Below are 17,634 nucleotides of genomic sequence, written 5' to 3' on the forward strand. Positions count from 1 at the left end.
TACAAGTTGATGAATTGCTTCCACCAGTGGATTCCCAAGCATTTGGGATTCTCTTCTTTCATGTGGCCATCATCTTCCTCATCATTCCTAAGGCCAGGTCAATGAATATATATACATATATCAACACCTGAGGCTTAAAATATTCATTACCATTGACCATGTTTTCCATGAGATCTCACTAATCCAAGTCCTAAGACAAGGAATGAAGGATGCATTTGGATTAAAATAATAAACCTTTGATCAGGTCCAACAAGCACTGCTACAGTGGCAAAGTAGACCTTCATCATCAATCAAATCAAATCCATGGGGTGGGTTGGGGACCAAAAGACAGGTCAGCTGAAGAATTTTGAGGTGTGTCCATTTGTGGTTTAGCAGACCCACACCTCTCCATTTTCTTCCTCCACCATCAACTCATTCTAGTGGCCACCACAAGAACAACATAGTAGAAATTTAGGTAGGAGCATATGCTTGTGGTATATCCCAATGATGCTTCTGTGTGTGTGTGTGTGTGGCTGATCTAATTTATATTCTTAAAACTCTTATTGACATATGGGTGATAAATTAGTCAAAGCTAAAATTTTAAATGAGACATATTCTAGTTTATATTTTTAAGATATCATCTGAGATATCTGAATAATAGATCTTAAATATTTTTACCAATATCACAACATCTGAGTTAATCCAAAATATTCACTGAATATGTGATTTGGACAACTCTTGATGCAATCTAATACTACAAATGTTAGTCTTTTGAGTCTGAGGCCAAAATGTGCCAATCTTTTTCTCTCTCCTTTGTTTGAAAATGAAGATTATGCCAAGTAAAAATTATTCTAAAGCTCTGAAAAATCAGAAAGTCTCTTGTAGATGATGATTCGATTGCATGACTTGATGAACCATGTAATGGTCCTTCCAGAGGTGCAAGTGGAACCAGAATGCCCTACCTACCTAAAAGCTGAAAGATAAGTTGACACAACAACATGATTCTGCCCAAAGAATCTTTTTTGGTGTTCCATCATTGTAATAGAACAACATGCTTATCCAAACTCCCACTGGTGCTGAATGCACCAGTCGATTCTAGGTTGGTTCAGTGGGTCCTTGCCTTTCAGCATTAACTTAGGAAAGTATAAATGACCCTACATGATATTATCATTGTTCATATATACCCCTTGGAATAATCTTCTCTATCTATTTTGTTAGTGATGGTCAACCACTAGTTTATGTTAACTTATAAATCTTTTTGTTATGGCATGATGCCTTCTCATAATCTAAAATTTTCCAGTGGTAAACAAGTTGAAAGTATCATCAGCACATGAAATTCTAGACTTTGTTCATTGTGTGCATGTAAACCTCAAAACTTTCACTTTTAATCTGTCTTGAGGGAAATAATTTTGAACCTTGTATGAGTTCACTCACTAAGAGCATCAAAAAGGAGAGAGAGCAAAGAAGACTACTAATCTGTCTCAACAGTATATTTGCAAGTATGTATTTTTCTAATTGGATGTTTTAAGATAAGCAAATATAATGTTCAAATTATTATATTAAATTGCATACAATTGGCTCTTACATTGACTCCGACTGACACCTATCAATTGAGCAATCATGGAAGAGTTATAGAGATATTTGCTGGCAAAAAGGAAGAAAAAAACAAAAAATGGTTGCACATCCCTATCTATTGGTAGAAATAAAGAGGAGATGCTTTTGTGCTATCATATGATGGCAAAAGTGACAAGGGGTAGTGCCCCAAGTAAAGTTTCTTGCTCAATTGTCATGAACACTAGTCATCCAACTCACCATTTTCTTTTGTGGAGCCATATGAGACTGAGATGTGTTCGGTGAATGATAAGTGTAAGTGCATTTCACTCGTATGCTTCCTGCCAAACTCTTCACTGTCACATAAATTGACATGCAATGATGTATATATCCACTTCACAATCGACCTAGCCTTTTAACCACATGTCTCCCATGAGCTGCTTGGTTAGAATGCATGGTTTACATGTTTTCTTCCTCATTCACAAAAAGGTTTTGTGATCGGAGATGTACTCGTCCATTTAGAACTATCTATCATCAACTCCAAGGTTCTCGACAATTCTGGAGAGGAGAGGAGAGGTGTTGATTATTTTGAGACCATGATGATGTAATGAGATGTGATAGACTCTTGTCTCTATAATTGATTGTCTTTATCTATAATAAAAAATAATAATAAAAAATATATTATCAATTAATCATCATTCGATACGTAACTATCGTATAAAAATTCTTGGTACGAATAAAAAGAAAACCCAGATCTCCTTCCATCCGTCTGTTCGTACGTAAAACAGAAGCCAATTTTGATTTGACTTGAGATACAAAACATATTACGTCTCATACTTAATAATGTATAAAATAGTCAACAAAAACATGTTAATTTTATTACAATCGACATGGGACTTCTTTACTACTCATTTCTCCACATGATAAAATGTTGTTTGACCTGAGGCATGAGGCACTGTTGAGCCTTGAAAGTTGCACGATAATTTGAAAGATGGAGAAGCACTGAACACCAATGAGGTCTGAGGCAAAGCAGCTTTAATTCTGATCTATCTATCTTCCACAATGTGGATGCGAAAAGGAGTAAGAGATGGTCATGATGTGATCCCAAGAAAAAGTACATCTCATCTCTTATGCAAAGTGGCGTGCAAGTTCCATCAGTTCATGCTGTACATGGTCATCAGCAAAAGCCAAGTTGTGCAAGAAAACTGGACTAGTGTTAGCTAAACACAACATGAAATTATTAGCATAAAATTTATAATTATACTAAAATTAAATAATAATGTATCTAAATAATATTAAGATGTGTATATTTTGATGCTATATGAAAAGAAGATATTTGTGTGATTTGCAACGGTACTATCTTTAGATCCAAGATCGTTACGAATATGTAAAGAGAACTAGATCCATCTCCTTTCTTCCTATCCTTTCACAAGATCACTTAGATTAATAGTTATAGAGAAGAGTTATGAGAGAAATTATGATCCCTCAACTGAATCCTTTATGAGATGCATCTATTTAGACCCTAGTGATCTTGTCTATTTATAAGCGAGAACAAAGGATATATAATAAGTTATTAGAAGAGTTCTTCCCATCAACAACATCATATAAGGAATTCTATTATAATATGAACGTCTTTTCTATTAACCAATAACTATAATCAGAATTCAATCATATCTATAATATATCTTACCTAATTAAATAGAGTCATATAATCTAATAAATAATCTGAAATCATTAGTTTTAGTTGCAAATGCAATTTTGAATGAAAGAGAAGAAAGTACGCTGAATGTTAGCTCGAGAATAATCATCAATCCGAACTACAAATATAATCTTAATTCCAATTTCAAATCTTTATGTATAATAAGAAACATCATTAACATGAAATGAATCTCAAGAGGAGATGATCAATAAGTTCTGTATATATACATTTTTAAAAATAAGTTAGCCAGCTAAACAAAAGTGAAATTCTCGAGAGGAAAAATCCCTAATCACAAATATTCTTTCATGATCTATAATGAAAAAAATATTAGATAAAAATAATAATATAAAATGGGAGAAGATTAATAACATTATTATTTTTACTTTATATATAACTTATGGGGAGTATCTTACCTATTAAATCTCTCGTATTCTTAGATAATACAATCATATCATTTCATAAGGAATGGATAAAAATAACTAGTATACTTATTTTTTTCTCTGTAATATTTTTTTTCACAAATGTGCATTCTATATGACATCACTTATAGGCCAAATTATGCTAATTAGCATAGTTGACTTGGTCAAATAATTAGCCTTCATTTCTACACGTTTAAAGAAATATAATCCTAAATTATCCGCATGAGAAATGTTAATTAGCACGACTAGCACGATCAAACGATCCACAAAAATTCTTTTAGGGATTAGAATCATTAAATTATATGGTTGGGGATGAGAATATTAAATTATGGCATCTCAAGTATTCTCATCGTTGCTTTGTCTAATTCTACCAAGCTATGTGACAATCTTGACATGTCCATATATGATGAAGTCCTATATGTCGATGTCCCTACGATCGAAAGGGATACCCTCTTCTTACTCATCAATCAATGCGCCTCGCATCGAGCGGGAACATCACAGACGTTTCAGTCATCGAACACGAACATGAGAAGTGAATGGTGATCGAGGCATAAAAGTGCGGCAGTAGAGCGAGCGATGCACGCACCGGAATGCCCACCGAAGTCGACACCGTCCCCACCCATGATGGTAATCAGGTGTCGGGACCCATCTGCCACATGGCACGGGTCAGGTTGGCTCGGGCTATCTTGGATTCTTTTCTCCGTTATTGTACGGATCCACTCGTGATTGGACCGCTGGAGCAATCGCAGTGGGACCCACGGGACCGGATGATCTTCTCCTGGAAGTTGAAGGTTGTCAGTTACAATTGCCGGCGATGTGGATCCGCGAAAGTTGTTTGCATACCGAACTTTATGACGTAATAATTGATATAAATTTTATGCACGGTTTAAATTAGACTTTTTTTGTCAAAAAATATAAATTAAGATCAAATTCTGATCCAAAACTATTACATTTTAATAGTTTGAGCCAATAAATAGATAATAAAATATGATTAAAATTGATATCATCTCTCTCTAAGTAGATAAGAATCTCTCTCTCATGAGAGGAGTACTCCGTGAAAGTGCTTCCAAAACCAATCTGCATCAGAACAAGAAATCTCACATCAGTTGCATACCCCACCACCTGTTCGACGGTTTGTGACCACATCTTTCTCGCCTCTGACACACACGATGTTGCGTACAGGCACAGAGTGACAGGCAGTGGTTCTTTGGCAATTAGGTAACGCCACTTCCTTTCACATCAAGATTCTATGTTGGTGCGACGCAGTAAAACAAATGTTTGAGAGCTCCTCATTTACAAGTTCTAACAATTTTCCAAAATCTATTTTTTCCCACGAGACATTGTTTTTTTTTTTTTTTCAGGCTGATTTTTTATTGAAAAACTCTTCTATTAGATTTTTCTATGAGGCACCATTTTTCATATTTTCGGAGAGGTGCACCTAATTTTTTTAGAATATTTAAAATATCTTTAACGTGACATAATAATAGCTTTTCTCTTTTATGGATCGATGCATAACGTAATATACGGTATATAACTTTCGATGCTACTTAAAAAGTCTTTATCTAATATGGACATGTGTTATCATCATATTCGAAAGTTATCGCGATATCAATTTGCAAGAAGATCTAAACAATGGATTAATAACTAAGACCGCTATAAACAATGAATTAATAACTAAGAGAGATTGATAATAAATTTGTAATCTCAATAGTTTGACTAAGGAGATAGAGAAAAAATCTGTAATATCTCAATAGTATCACGTCACATATTCGTGTTGAGTCTCTAGAAAATCTTATTTATTTATAGGCAAGAGTAAAGGGTCTAAGATAAGTAACCAAGAAATCCGATTATAATTTATATTATAATTCGATTTATTTTTATTGATCGATAATAATAATCAAAATCTAATCATATCTATAATATATCTTACATAATTAGATTGAGCCTTATAATATAACGTTTTTTCACTTTACTCATTAATTAGTAAGATGTTAAAATAAATAAATTTAAAATAAATAAAATAAAAGTTTATATTAAAATAGAAGTATATGTATAAATATGAATAGGATAGTAGAAACAAATAATTGTAATTATATAAACAAAAATATTCATTATAATATCTACTAAAACATGCATCATTATATCTTTTATGGGAGCAAACCCAATCATAAAATCGTATTTTTTCAAACACTTTAGATCATAAGATTTTAGTAAATGGATCAACAATCAATATCATATTTATCAAATTCTTAATTAACATTAATTATTTCTGAACTATTTTCTCTAACCATATGCTTTATACTATAATGCATAGAATTACTATAATATTTACTATTGTTAGAAAAATACTATAATATAACACAGCATTTTCAATGATTTGACAATTGAGTCTGATTACACCCATGCGCATGGGTCTCATCAATGATGCTCCGGTCGGCTATAGCCTGCACACCACTCACGGTGGCATGGTTATTCTCACGAGGTTGATCGATGACCTCATTATCATCGCATCATGCTGTTGCGCACATACGTAGTTGTGCACCAACTAATGACCACACCATCACCGCACTATGACAATGTGCCCATGCGGGACTATACACACGCACTGCCTGGTGACCCCTATTGTCACCATGGCATGTGGCTATGCCCATGCTTCTGCCTACATAGCCATTAACCTTCAATATCCAATAGATGTCAATTACAGCCAACAAATGCCATCGCAACGAAATCGCTACAATGGCTACATACGATGACTCTATTGTAGTTACCATAACTATCGCAGACAATGACACTACTACAACCGCCTATGGCTAAAGTAGGCCAATCATCATAAAGCGACTACACTTCATGCTGCTTTCGCTACGTACATAGCCATTGCCCACGATTGGATTGACGACCATCAAAGGTCATCGCCCTCTGCAATGCTATTATTGAGAATAAGCTATCAATAATGATCCATCGATCATATTGCTCACAAGCAGATGACATGACAGACTAGATATAAAAGCAGAACGACAAACAGATCGTTCAAGCAACGTAAGTCAAAACTAAATAATATATTTTCATAAGTGAATTATATTGATAAATAGATCTAGGGTATTTGATTTAAAAATATGACTCCAAAATCAATTATAAGTATAAAACTATAATTATGTTGTTATACAAAAAACTTTAATGTTAAAAATAAAAATCAAATAATAATAGATCAAATATATGATACATACCTTTCGATGATACTCAAGCGCACTATCGTTGGATCCAAAAGCTATAGTGATATCGATCGATAAGGAGAAATAAACTTATATTTTTCACTCTTTCAATCTTTCATAGGAATGCTATGAGTGATGGATTAGGGACTAAGTGTAATCACCGATAATTTTCTTCCTTAACATAAATTAATTATTATAAATAATATATTATTTTATTTAAATTATTAACTTCCTTGTTTGTATAGTATGGTTAAGGAAATGATTAAAATTGATTTTTTAATCATATGAACAAGTTAAGAATTTTACTAATCAATTAAATTATTAATTGATTTATTTCCTATTGATTAATGTGATTTTTAGAAAGTAAATAGTTTAAATTTTATTTTTATGTATGAATCATAAGAAATAAATATTATATTTTTATCTTTATGTATGAAAGTAAAATTAAAAATTAAATTAAATTATTATTTTTCTTTCGGAGAGATATTATCTCTTCTCTTATATATATGGGACTTGTCCTCCCTTATTCCTCACCAGGCTTGATAGTGGGAGGATTGAGAAGAAGAATTCTCGAGGAGAGATAAGATTCTTTATTCTTTTCTAATTAGTTTTGATTCATGGTTTAAAATTTGTGATATTACCATTGTTATAATTTTATGATGCATAATAATATTTTAATTTTAAAAATTTATAATTAATAAATAATGATAATTGGTATGTAATATTAGAATGATTATTTGACTTAGCTTAAATAAATTATAAGATTGATTTAATTATTAAATTTATTATTTTTAGGTTAATATAATAGTTTTAATTTATTTAATTAGATATATCTATATTTTAAGAATTATGTGTAAATATTTATGATTTAATAAGTTTTAAATTTAAGACCATGAATTTAAATTATTTAATTTATATATTTGAGTTATTTTTTAATAATTTAAAATATTAAAATCTAATTTAATAAGAGGAATCTAATTGAAGTCTTACCCGAGTCAAGTTGATCTATCATACCAAGGTGACCCAACCCTTATGACAAGATATAACCCAATCTATATGGTAATATACGACATAACCCATGTGACCATGTATGACCTAGCCTATGTGCTCATGTAAGACCTAGCTAATGTGGCCAAGTACTACTCAATGCATATGACAATATAAACCCGTCCTATATGGCCAAACATGCATAGCCCATATGATTATGTATGACTTAACCCATGTAACTAGGTATGACCCAGCTCATATGGCTAGGTAGGAGCTAACTGATTTGGCAAGGTATGACCCAACTGATGTGGCTAAACATAGTCCAACCATATAGCCAAATAAAACCCAATCCATGTGGTCAAGCATAATCCAACTTATATATCTATATATGACATAACCCCCTCGTGACCCAGTTTAGTGGTAAGACTTAGTCCAACTATGTGACTGGTATTAGACACATTGTCATCTCTCTATATTGCTCATCATACCTCAACCCAACCTATTACTTGGGGTAGATATGTACAACGCATGTGACCCATCCAAGACTTAGGTGGGCCGGTTCGATTTGGATTAACACTATATGATATAGTCCTTTTTTTTTTCTTTTATTGGTTTGGACTTGTATATTGATTGAACCAAATTGATCAACTTAGGTCGATTTACGGTGATTCTAGACCAACTTAACTAGTTCAAACTTATATGACATAATTGAAATCAATCAAATCTAAATTAGACCAGGTGATTCCAGAATGGTTTTATAAGGATTCGAAGTTGGTTCCATTAGATCGTAATTGAATTAAGTTTGGTTTAAGCACTTGGGCTATTCCAACTAGGGTTCTGATTGATTTAGTATTATTGAGAGACTGATGTGTTATACTTTTATGATTTGATGAACTTAAAAATTTTATTTAAAGACATCATTCGAAAATAATTATTGATTTTTTACTTTTTAAATTTATGATATTGATGTGATTATTACCATTATATATATATATATATATAGCTATACTATTGGTCCATGTTAGAAGTATAAAATATGAAAAGGGCTACAAGCTCATTATAATACGGAGTCACCAATAGACATAGTCTAGTAGATCATACATCAAGCATGATCCCTCATAATATTTTATTATACTACTTCCCGGATATATGTATGCGAATATAATGAATGATACATTATTTTGTTTAGTGAGTGATTGAGATATGTTATAAGTGAGTGATATATGTCATTGAGATATGTTATAAGTGAGTGATACATTATTTTGTTTAGTGTGTAAAAAATATTATTATTTTTCTGATATACGAGTTTCATAATTATTTGATATGTTATTATTTTTATTAAATTATTAAAATTTATATATGTTTCATAAATATTAAAATTATTTTTATGATTTTTTGAAAGTTTCTACATGGCAATTAATGTGTTTATAGCTTATATTTATTTTTAAAGTAATCTACTATTTTATAGTAAGTATGAGACCTCGGTGGAAAAGACTTTTTTTAGTCCTAAAAAAAAGATATGATCTTTTTCTGATAAAACTAAATATTTATTATTATAAATTAAAAAAAATTAAATTTAAAAACAAATTTTTTTTATAAATTATGACTATTGAAATAATAGTTTATTTTTTTATAATCTGGAATATAACACTGTAGAGATTGAGAATAGATATGTAGTCTTAATAATTTCATGCAGAGATAGAGATCTATGATCTCTTGATAATATCATGTAATGTATCCATACTAAGTTAGTATAAGTTCTTATATATGATAGTAAAGGGTCTATGATATAATTAGGAGAGTCAATCTCATTAAAATCATATCTTAATGAATCTTTCTATAATTAAAATTTCTTTCTATTGATCGATAATCATAATCAAAATCTAATATATTTATACTATATCTTACATAATTAGATAGGATCATATAACTTAATAATAATTTTTTTAGCTTAAGTAAAAAAATATAATACCAAGTACACTTTTATCTCTTAGTATATGTATTACAAAGCCCGATTAATAACAGTCACTATGAGAGTTTTTGAGATGAAAATAAAGGATTTATGATATAATTAGAAGAGTCATTTTTATCAAAATTATCTTTTAAAAAAATTTATTATAATTTATTTTTTTATTGATCGATAATTATAATTAAAATTTAATTAAATTTATAATATATTTTATTTATTTAGATAGAATCAGATAATCTAACAACTTATCCCTTTTTTAGCCTTATCAAACGACGAAACACCGAAACGCACCTCTCTCTCTCTCTCTCTCTCTCTCTATATATATATATATATATATATATATATTGCCGAGCTCAGTTAATAGCAGGGGAGCTGTTCTCTGCCTCATTTCACCCTGCGAGTCCCCACGCTGCAACGCTGCCGACCTTCCTTGTTCGGTCCCCAATTCCCCGAAGTCCCTCGCAAAGGACGGCCTTGAGCCCGCCGGGCTTGTCAAGGCGCCACCTTTCCTCCCATCGATTCCTCTACAGGTGTCTCAGCCTCTCACCTTGATGTTCCCCAGCTTCTCTGGAGATGCTGATGACACTTGGTCGATGGAAACTGCCACAAGGCTGGATTTAGGAGCTTTTCCCAGTCTCTTTGCCCTTGGAAACAGCGCATAACGAGTTTTTTCTGCGTTGGTTTTCATCGGATTTGCTGCGGTGAAGTTGAACAGCCTCAAGCTCTGTAGATTTCCTCTTGAGGTCTTTTATCCGGGTGTAGGCTTACAGATGATCCTTTTTGGGGTGGTGGGCATCTGGAGTTTAAGTTGAACCGAGGAGGATGCTCGCTTTATCTCGATTCGTTTCTTTTGTTCGCTTGTGGTATCTCTTCTTAGCTGAGATCGGTGATTGAGATCCTTGGTGATCAAAGTAAAGAGAACAGGGACACTGAGGAGTTGTGCTGAAATTGGCGCTGCTCCAATGGCGTCCGGGTCTGTAGATGAGGAGATGAACAAGGGGAGCATGTGGGAACTGGATCAGAATCTTGACCAACCCATGGATGAAGAGGCTGGAAGACTGAGAAATATGTATCGAGAAAAGGTGTGATTCAATTGCTCTGAAGATTTATCATAGATAGCTTATGACAGACTTGTGTGTGGAGGAATCTTTTTGATTGCTTTGCTATTTATTATTTTATATCATAGATAAAAAATTCAATCATCTTTCATCATTTGGCATCTTCTTTTCGCGTTGTTGAATATTTCACTTTGGCAAAAATGTGTACTCTAGGTGAATGTTACCAAAACTTCATTCCATTTAATTGAGGAACATGATACCTAATAATTAGTCTTAATCTTTTCTGTCATAAATCATGTCGAAAATGCATAAAGTTGGTATATGCAGGTAATGTTGAACTGTGCTGTGTAATTTGGAAGCTACCAGTTTTTTGTTGTGAAGATTTGGGTTTCTGTTTGCTTTTTCTTTCGTTTTAAGAATTTTCGATTTCTGATATCAAATCTTCTGGGAAAAGCTGCTCTTGCAGCCCAGAGCATTTTTCCTTTGTTATTTTTGTAACAGACACACAGTTATTGACCATCGCAAACTCTGCATAGCATAAAGATCTCTCTTAGATTATTCTTTTACATCATTTCCTTGAGCAAGTGCTAATCAAACTAATGTGCTAAATGTTTTTGTATGTGCAGAAATTCTCAGCCATTTTGGTAATGAGACTTGCATTTCAGAGTCTTGGGGTTGTATTCGGAGACTTGGGAACATCACCATTGTATGTATTCTACAATACATTCCCTCGTGGCGTTGAAGATGCAGAAGATGTAATTGGAGCTCTCTCTTTGATCATATACTCGCTCACACTCATACCACTTCTTAAATATGTTTTTGTGGTTCTGAGAGCAAACGATAACGGTCAAGGTAAGCTATCACTGAACTTTTTAGTTATGAGGTTGCTAGATCTACTATTACATGCGCAACTGGATGCATTGTTTTTTGTATAACCTTGTTACAATGTATGTCTTCTAAAGAATCATGGTGTTTTTTCAAATATGTGAAAGATGATTGGAAAACCAGCATCAACAAGCCATGCAGATAAAAACATGGGCATCTAGATTTGAAGGAAATTTGCAAAATATTATGCAATAAGCGAAAATTCAGGAATGAAATTGGTCTTCCTTTTCCTAATTTTTTGAAATGGTTACATTATGTACTATATTATTATTATGTACAGTAATAATGAAATTGCAACAGAAACAGCATGAATGGAGAAATCACAATGAACAACAGTTGAACTAATTGGCACTAACATGGACCAAAATCCCATTTAGGTTGTGCACAAGTCTAGTTAGATTTCCACCAAGGACAAGAGACTTATGCAATTGTGAATAAGTTGATGCATGAAAAAGAGAAAAAAAAGAAGGATTAAGCTTGTAAATAAGTTTATGTTGTCTCATTGACCAACATGCAGCAGATAACCTTCAAGCAGAATCAGAAGATTTGACAAATGCCTTATGTAAGAGAATCCCTGGGAACAATATGGTTGCGGCAAAGTGAGTCATGATTTGTGTGATGTGATATATGACTGCAGAAGTTCAAATTTATAATCCAAATAAAATCTAGGATAAGACAATATTAAAGGTAATGTTTGTTCTTTTTAGGTAGTTGAAGATGTGATACCTGTCAACCTATAACTCTTCATTGTCGATTGAAGTAACAACAAGATAGATACAGTAGAATGTCTAGGACTGTGTCAATCCACATTTCACCTCAACAACACTGGTCTACCAAAGAAAGATTATTCCTATTGTATTATCATGAGTTGGTAAAAATATTTGATACTAGTAGCAAGTCTATAATGTTGGCGCTTTGCCAAGAATATACAGTCTCAAAATTTCTGCAGCACTGCAGGAAGTTTCAGAGATGGGAAAGCTGATTTATTGCTTTGTTGGTGTGGTTGGTCATGCCAATTAAGTAATATTATGTTACAGTTTTGCAGATCATATTTCATGAGAAAAAACCAATACTAATAGGTATTTGTTTAATGCTTGGGAAGATACTCCTGTCTGTACTACCATGAATGATGGGAGTTGATGCTAGTATATAATACTGATGGTGCTAACCAAGAATTTAGGCTCTCATCAAGGTGAACTCTGTGGTGAATGTCCATAATTATGTGTTCTTATTGTGCGCATGCTTGGTCTTACTCCATCTTAGTTTCTACTCTCTGGAGTTTAATCAATGTCAAGAAATATTTCAAATCAAATAAAATGTTGAAGTTACATCAAGAAGTTTTGATCCACTCTAATCTTTTTGTTCAGAGCAACTTCACAGGAAAAAAAATTGACTTTATGGTTTGTGATTGTTATGCTGAGTATACAAGACTAACTGTTTTACATGGCCAAGATTTAAATTGCTGCTGATATGCTTGACACTAATTTTGAAACTATCCTGCCAAAAATGATGATTCACCTTGATGTAAAAAAAGAAGGCTTAGAAGAAAGGAAACTTCAGCATCATTAGCGACTGCAGTAATGCTGTTTATGTATTTGGTTCTATGACTGACCCTTATGTATCTGTAACAAATGTAAATTCTTGTTATATGCAGGTGGCACGTTTGCTCTTTATTCCCTACTCTGCCGTCATGCCAAAGTAAACACTATTCCTAACCAACATAGAACTGATGAACAGCTGACAACATATAGTCGTCATACGTATGCCGAGAACTCACTAGCTGCGAAAGTCAAGAGATGGTTAGAGTCACACGCCTATAAAAAGAATGCTCTTCTTATTCTTGTCCTGGTTGGCACTTGTATGGCAATTGGTGATGGGATTCTCACTCCTGTCATCTCAGGTGAACTCTTTTTTCCCATATCTTCTATCTCTTAGGGGACCCTTTTTCTATTTTCTTTCTCTAGGGGAGCTTTTTACTATATCTTTTGTATTAAAATCTGTTCTTTCTCTTTCCTATTTGTCTGCAGGATCTTAGTTCTTTTTTCTGAATAATTTGTTCTTAGTTCTACCTAATCACTGAATGTATTTTTGTCTCATATATTGATGATTGTTGATATATTGCTCCTCAAATTTAAGTCGTGTCCTTTATGAATTTTGTGGTTGTTCATTTGGTGGCTCATGATTTCCTATCAAAAGACTTGCATCTGATGTGGCATTTTCCCTCACTTTGTTTGTATAATAATTAACCATCGTTTATACAATGTTCTTCATTAATTGCTGCATTATGTCACTTTTTTTGGATAAAACAGTTAACTCAGCTTATTTTGTTTGGTGCAAGTTTGGCAAATGCTAATTAGACCTGCCATGATGGATTTATTTTTTGAATTCTAGAATTTGATCATTAGAAACGATTCCTGTGATCTTCTAACTTGCACAGTGTTTGTTTTGCAGTTCTTTCTGCATCAGGCGGCATAAAGTTTGACCACCCAAAAATGAGTAATGGTATATCTGCAACCTTGAGACCGTTTTTCTTTTCTAATTTTTTTGTCTCTATGTACTTTTATTTGCATAGATGTTTATGAGTTAACTTGTCACTCTTAGTTTTAGTAAAATCCATCAATTACTATATCTTACTCTTAGTTTTAGAAAAATCTAGTGATGATCATATGATACAGTCCTGTACAAATTAGGTCTAGATTGTTACTTCATTCCCTTTTCTGGAACCAAATGATGAGTTTTATAACAAACATAATAGCAGATACCCTAAGGCATCCCTATCAACTGAAAATAGAAAATTTGCAAACGTTCTCTAGAAAAGTTAACTGAAAATACATAAGTGCTTTTTGATTTATCTGCATATGTGTTTCTTTCTGTCAGAACACAGATTTTGTATGAATAACTGTTTGTTCTTCCTCATATCTCAATGTTTCAGATATCGCCGTGCTTTTTGCGGTGGTCATATTGGTTGGTTTGTTTAGCATGCAACACTACGGTGTTGATAAAGTTGGATGGCTTTTTGCTCCTATTGTGCTCCTCTGGTTTCTGTTGATTGGAGCTATTGGTGCTGTCAACATATGGAAACATGATAGCTCGGTTCTGAAGGCTTTCAATCCAGTTTACATATACCGATACTTTAGACGAGGGAAGCGTGAAAGTTGGATGTCACTAGGAGGAATTTTGCTTAGTATAACAGGTTGGCTATTTGTTAGACTCTGGCATGTGACTCGCATTGATTATATACATGAGATGACTTCAGTATATTCTGATTTTGTTTTTCAGGAACAGAAGCATTATTTGCTGACCTGTGTCATTTCCCAGTACTGGCTGTTCAGGTAATAACCAGTAGTATCATCTAATGAACCTGATCAATCTCTCATAGTTTCTGTTGCACTAATACTATATTTTCTTGCAGATTGCATTCACCCTGATTGTGTTCCCTTGTCTTCTTTTAGCATACACTGGGCAAGCTGCATATCTTGTTCATAACAAAGAGCATGTGTCTGATGCTTTCTATCGGTCCATTCCAGGTCCTTACTCTTAATGTTCATTTCTTTGTTTTTTTATATTACTATATTGTTATTAATGTAGCGAGTGGATGGTCGCATTTCTTTTATTATTCAAGATGGCATATACTGGCCCATGTTTATCATTGCAACCACAGCAGCAATTGTTGCTAGTCAAGCCACGATATCTGCAACATTTTCAATAATCAAGCAAGCTCTTGCACTTGGTTGTTTTCCGAGGGTCAAGGTTGTGCACACATCAAGGAAGTTTCTCGGTCAGATATACATTCCGGATATCAATTGGGTCCTTATGATTCTCTGTATAGCAGTTACTGTTGGATTCAAAAATCAAAGTCAGATCGGAAACGCATACGGTAAGCTTGCTCCAACTTTGGTAATGTGTGCTTTATGTGCATCATGCTACATGTTCTTGCTTGCCACCTATTTTGTGTCTTCTCAAAAAAAAAACCAGTCTACTTTGTAGTTATGCTGCCGAAGAATAATGATGCAATGATTGTTTCATAGTCAGACAAATTCTTGAAATAGCTGTTGGCACATAACCATACTAGTTTCTATAGCTCACTGTAAATCTCTCAGTCATCCCTCTATTATATACTTCTGCCTAACATCAATCGGTATCTTTTTAGTGTTCACTCTGTAAGCATGTTAATTTTCATGATCGGAATGTAGAATAGATGTATCGTGCTACCATCCAGTTTTGATACTATGATTAAGTGGACATTGATTGGTACACCATCCTTTTTTGTATCATCAATTATCACAAAAAATAAGGTCACAGGTATTTGTCTGTCGATTACAATGAAGTATGATTCTATTGTCAATTATCAAAAAACAATGTGGTCATAAGTACTTGTTTATCAATCGGAACAAAAGTAGTATGACCATAGATGCTTGTTTGTCAACTAAAACAAGAAAATTATTAATATGATCACAAGCACTTGTGGGATTACTGTTTGTAATCACTCTCTGAAATCTGGAAAATTTTCTTTCATATAAAAACAGGAACTGCAGTCGTGATCGTAATGGTGGTGACGACATTTCTTATGATCCCAATTATGCTGTTGGTCTGGCGGAGCCATTGGATCCTCGTCTCCATCTTTACTGCTCTATCATTGTTGGTGGAGCTTCCATACCTGTCTGCTGTGCTATTCAAGATAGATCAAGGTGGTTGGGTACCTCTTGTCATCGCTGCAGCATTTCTCATCATAATGTATATTTGGCATTACGGCACAGTCAAGCGATACGAGTTCGAGATGCATAGTAAAGTATCCATGGCCTGGATTCTTGGCCTTGGCCCCAGCCTGGGCTTAGTTCGTGTCCCTGGAATTGGCTTCGTATACACTGAGCTGGCCAGCGGTGTGCCACACATCTTCTCTCATTTCATCACTAACCTTCCTGCCATCCACTCGGTCGTCGTATTTGTTTGTGTCAAGTACCTTCCAGTCTACACCGTGCCAGTGGAAGAACGGTTCCTCGTGAGGAGGATCGGGCCAAAGAATTTCCATATGTTTCGCTGTGTTGCAAGGTATGGATACAAAGATCTTCATAAGAAAGATGATGACTTCGAGAAGATGCTCTTCGATAGCCTCTCTCTCTTTGTTCAATTGGAGACCATGATGGAAGGATATTCTGATTCGGATGAGTATAGCTTGTTGACACAGCAACAGATGATGGAGAATGGAGACGATAACACGCTCTCGTCCAATGTGGATTACAGTTGTTCATCTTATGATATCCAACCGGCTCAGTCTCAAGGAAGCAATATAGTGAGGTCATCAAGCCAGACAACTCAAACCATCAGCGACGAATTGGAGTACTTGAACAGGTGCAAGGACGCCGGGGTGGTGCACATTCTTGGGAACACGATGGTAAGGGCTCGTAGGGAGTCCATTATCGTGAAGAGGATTGCTGTGGATTACATCTATGCTTTCCTTAGGAGGATCTGCAGGGAGAATAGTGTGATCTTTAATGTTCCACATGAAAGCCTATTGAATGTGGGGCAGATATATTATATATAGTTAACTTGTCCAAATATAGGTGTTTTTTGAATGCCCAATAATTAAGATCAGATCAGTGAAAGTAGTAGGGCTTCTTGTAGCTCACAAGCTTTGCCTGATATTTCTGATCATGATTAAAGATATTGGTAGAACACTTGAAAGCTAGAGCAACTTTCAATTTTTTTTTCTTTTTTCGGTATGTCGATGTGGCGTGGCGTGTATAGTGTAATGAAATTATAATGATTCTTTTAGAGATTGAAGCATGTTTCAAATAAGAGAAGAAGAAAGGAAGAAAGATTTATGGAATTCTGCCACAAGCTTCAACTTTGTAGAAGAAGTTTGTTGAGTTCTGATGGC

General features: G+C 33.9%; 1 protein-coding gene across 1 annotated transcript; it reads left to right on the forward strand.

The window, feature by feature from the left end:
• Nucleotides 1-10,174: 10,174 nt before the first annotated feature.
• LOC135626610 (probable potassium transporter 11) lies at nt 10,175-17,583 on the forward strand. Its single transcript, XM_065132039.1, has 9 exons — nt 10,175-10,895; nt 11,498-11,723; nt 13,411-13,656; nt 14,208-14,258; nt 14,689-14,949; nt 15,036-15,088; nt 15,169-15,283; nt 15,379-15,633; nt 16,283-17,583. Exons 1-9 carry the CDS (start codon nt 10,776-10,778, stop codon nt 17,296-17,298), a joined length of 2,343 nt encoding a protein of 780 aa, XP_064988111.1. The 5' UTR covers nt 10,175-10,775; the 3' UTR covers nt 17,299-17,583.
• The last annotated feature ends 51 nt before the right edge of the window (nt 17,584-17,634 follow it).

This window comes from Musa acuminata, chromosome BXJ2-11 (genome assembly GCF_036884655.1).
Source record: "Musa acuminata AAA Group cultivar baxijiao chromosome BXJ2-11, Cavendish_Baxijiao_AAA, whole genome shotgun sequence".
Lineage (NCBI taxonomy): Eukaryota > Viridiplantae > Streptophyta > Magnoliopsida > Zingiberales > Musaceae > Musa > Musa acuminata.

Excerpts from the sequence above, each read along its gene's own strand:
- LOC135626610 (XM_065132039.1), top strand. The coding sequence starts at position 10,776 with ATGGCGTCCGGGTCTGTAGATGAGGAGATGAACAAGGGGAGCATGTGG. Across the intron at positions 14,259-14,688 it reads CCACCCAAAAATGAGTAATG|ATATCGCCGTGCTTTTTGCG; the intron begins GTATATCTGCAA and ends TCAATGTTTCAG. Across the intron at positions 15,634-16,282 it reads TCAGATCGGAAACGCATACG|GAACTGCAGTCGTGATCGTA; the intron begins GTAAGCTTGCTC and ends ATATAAAAACAG.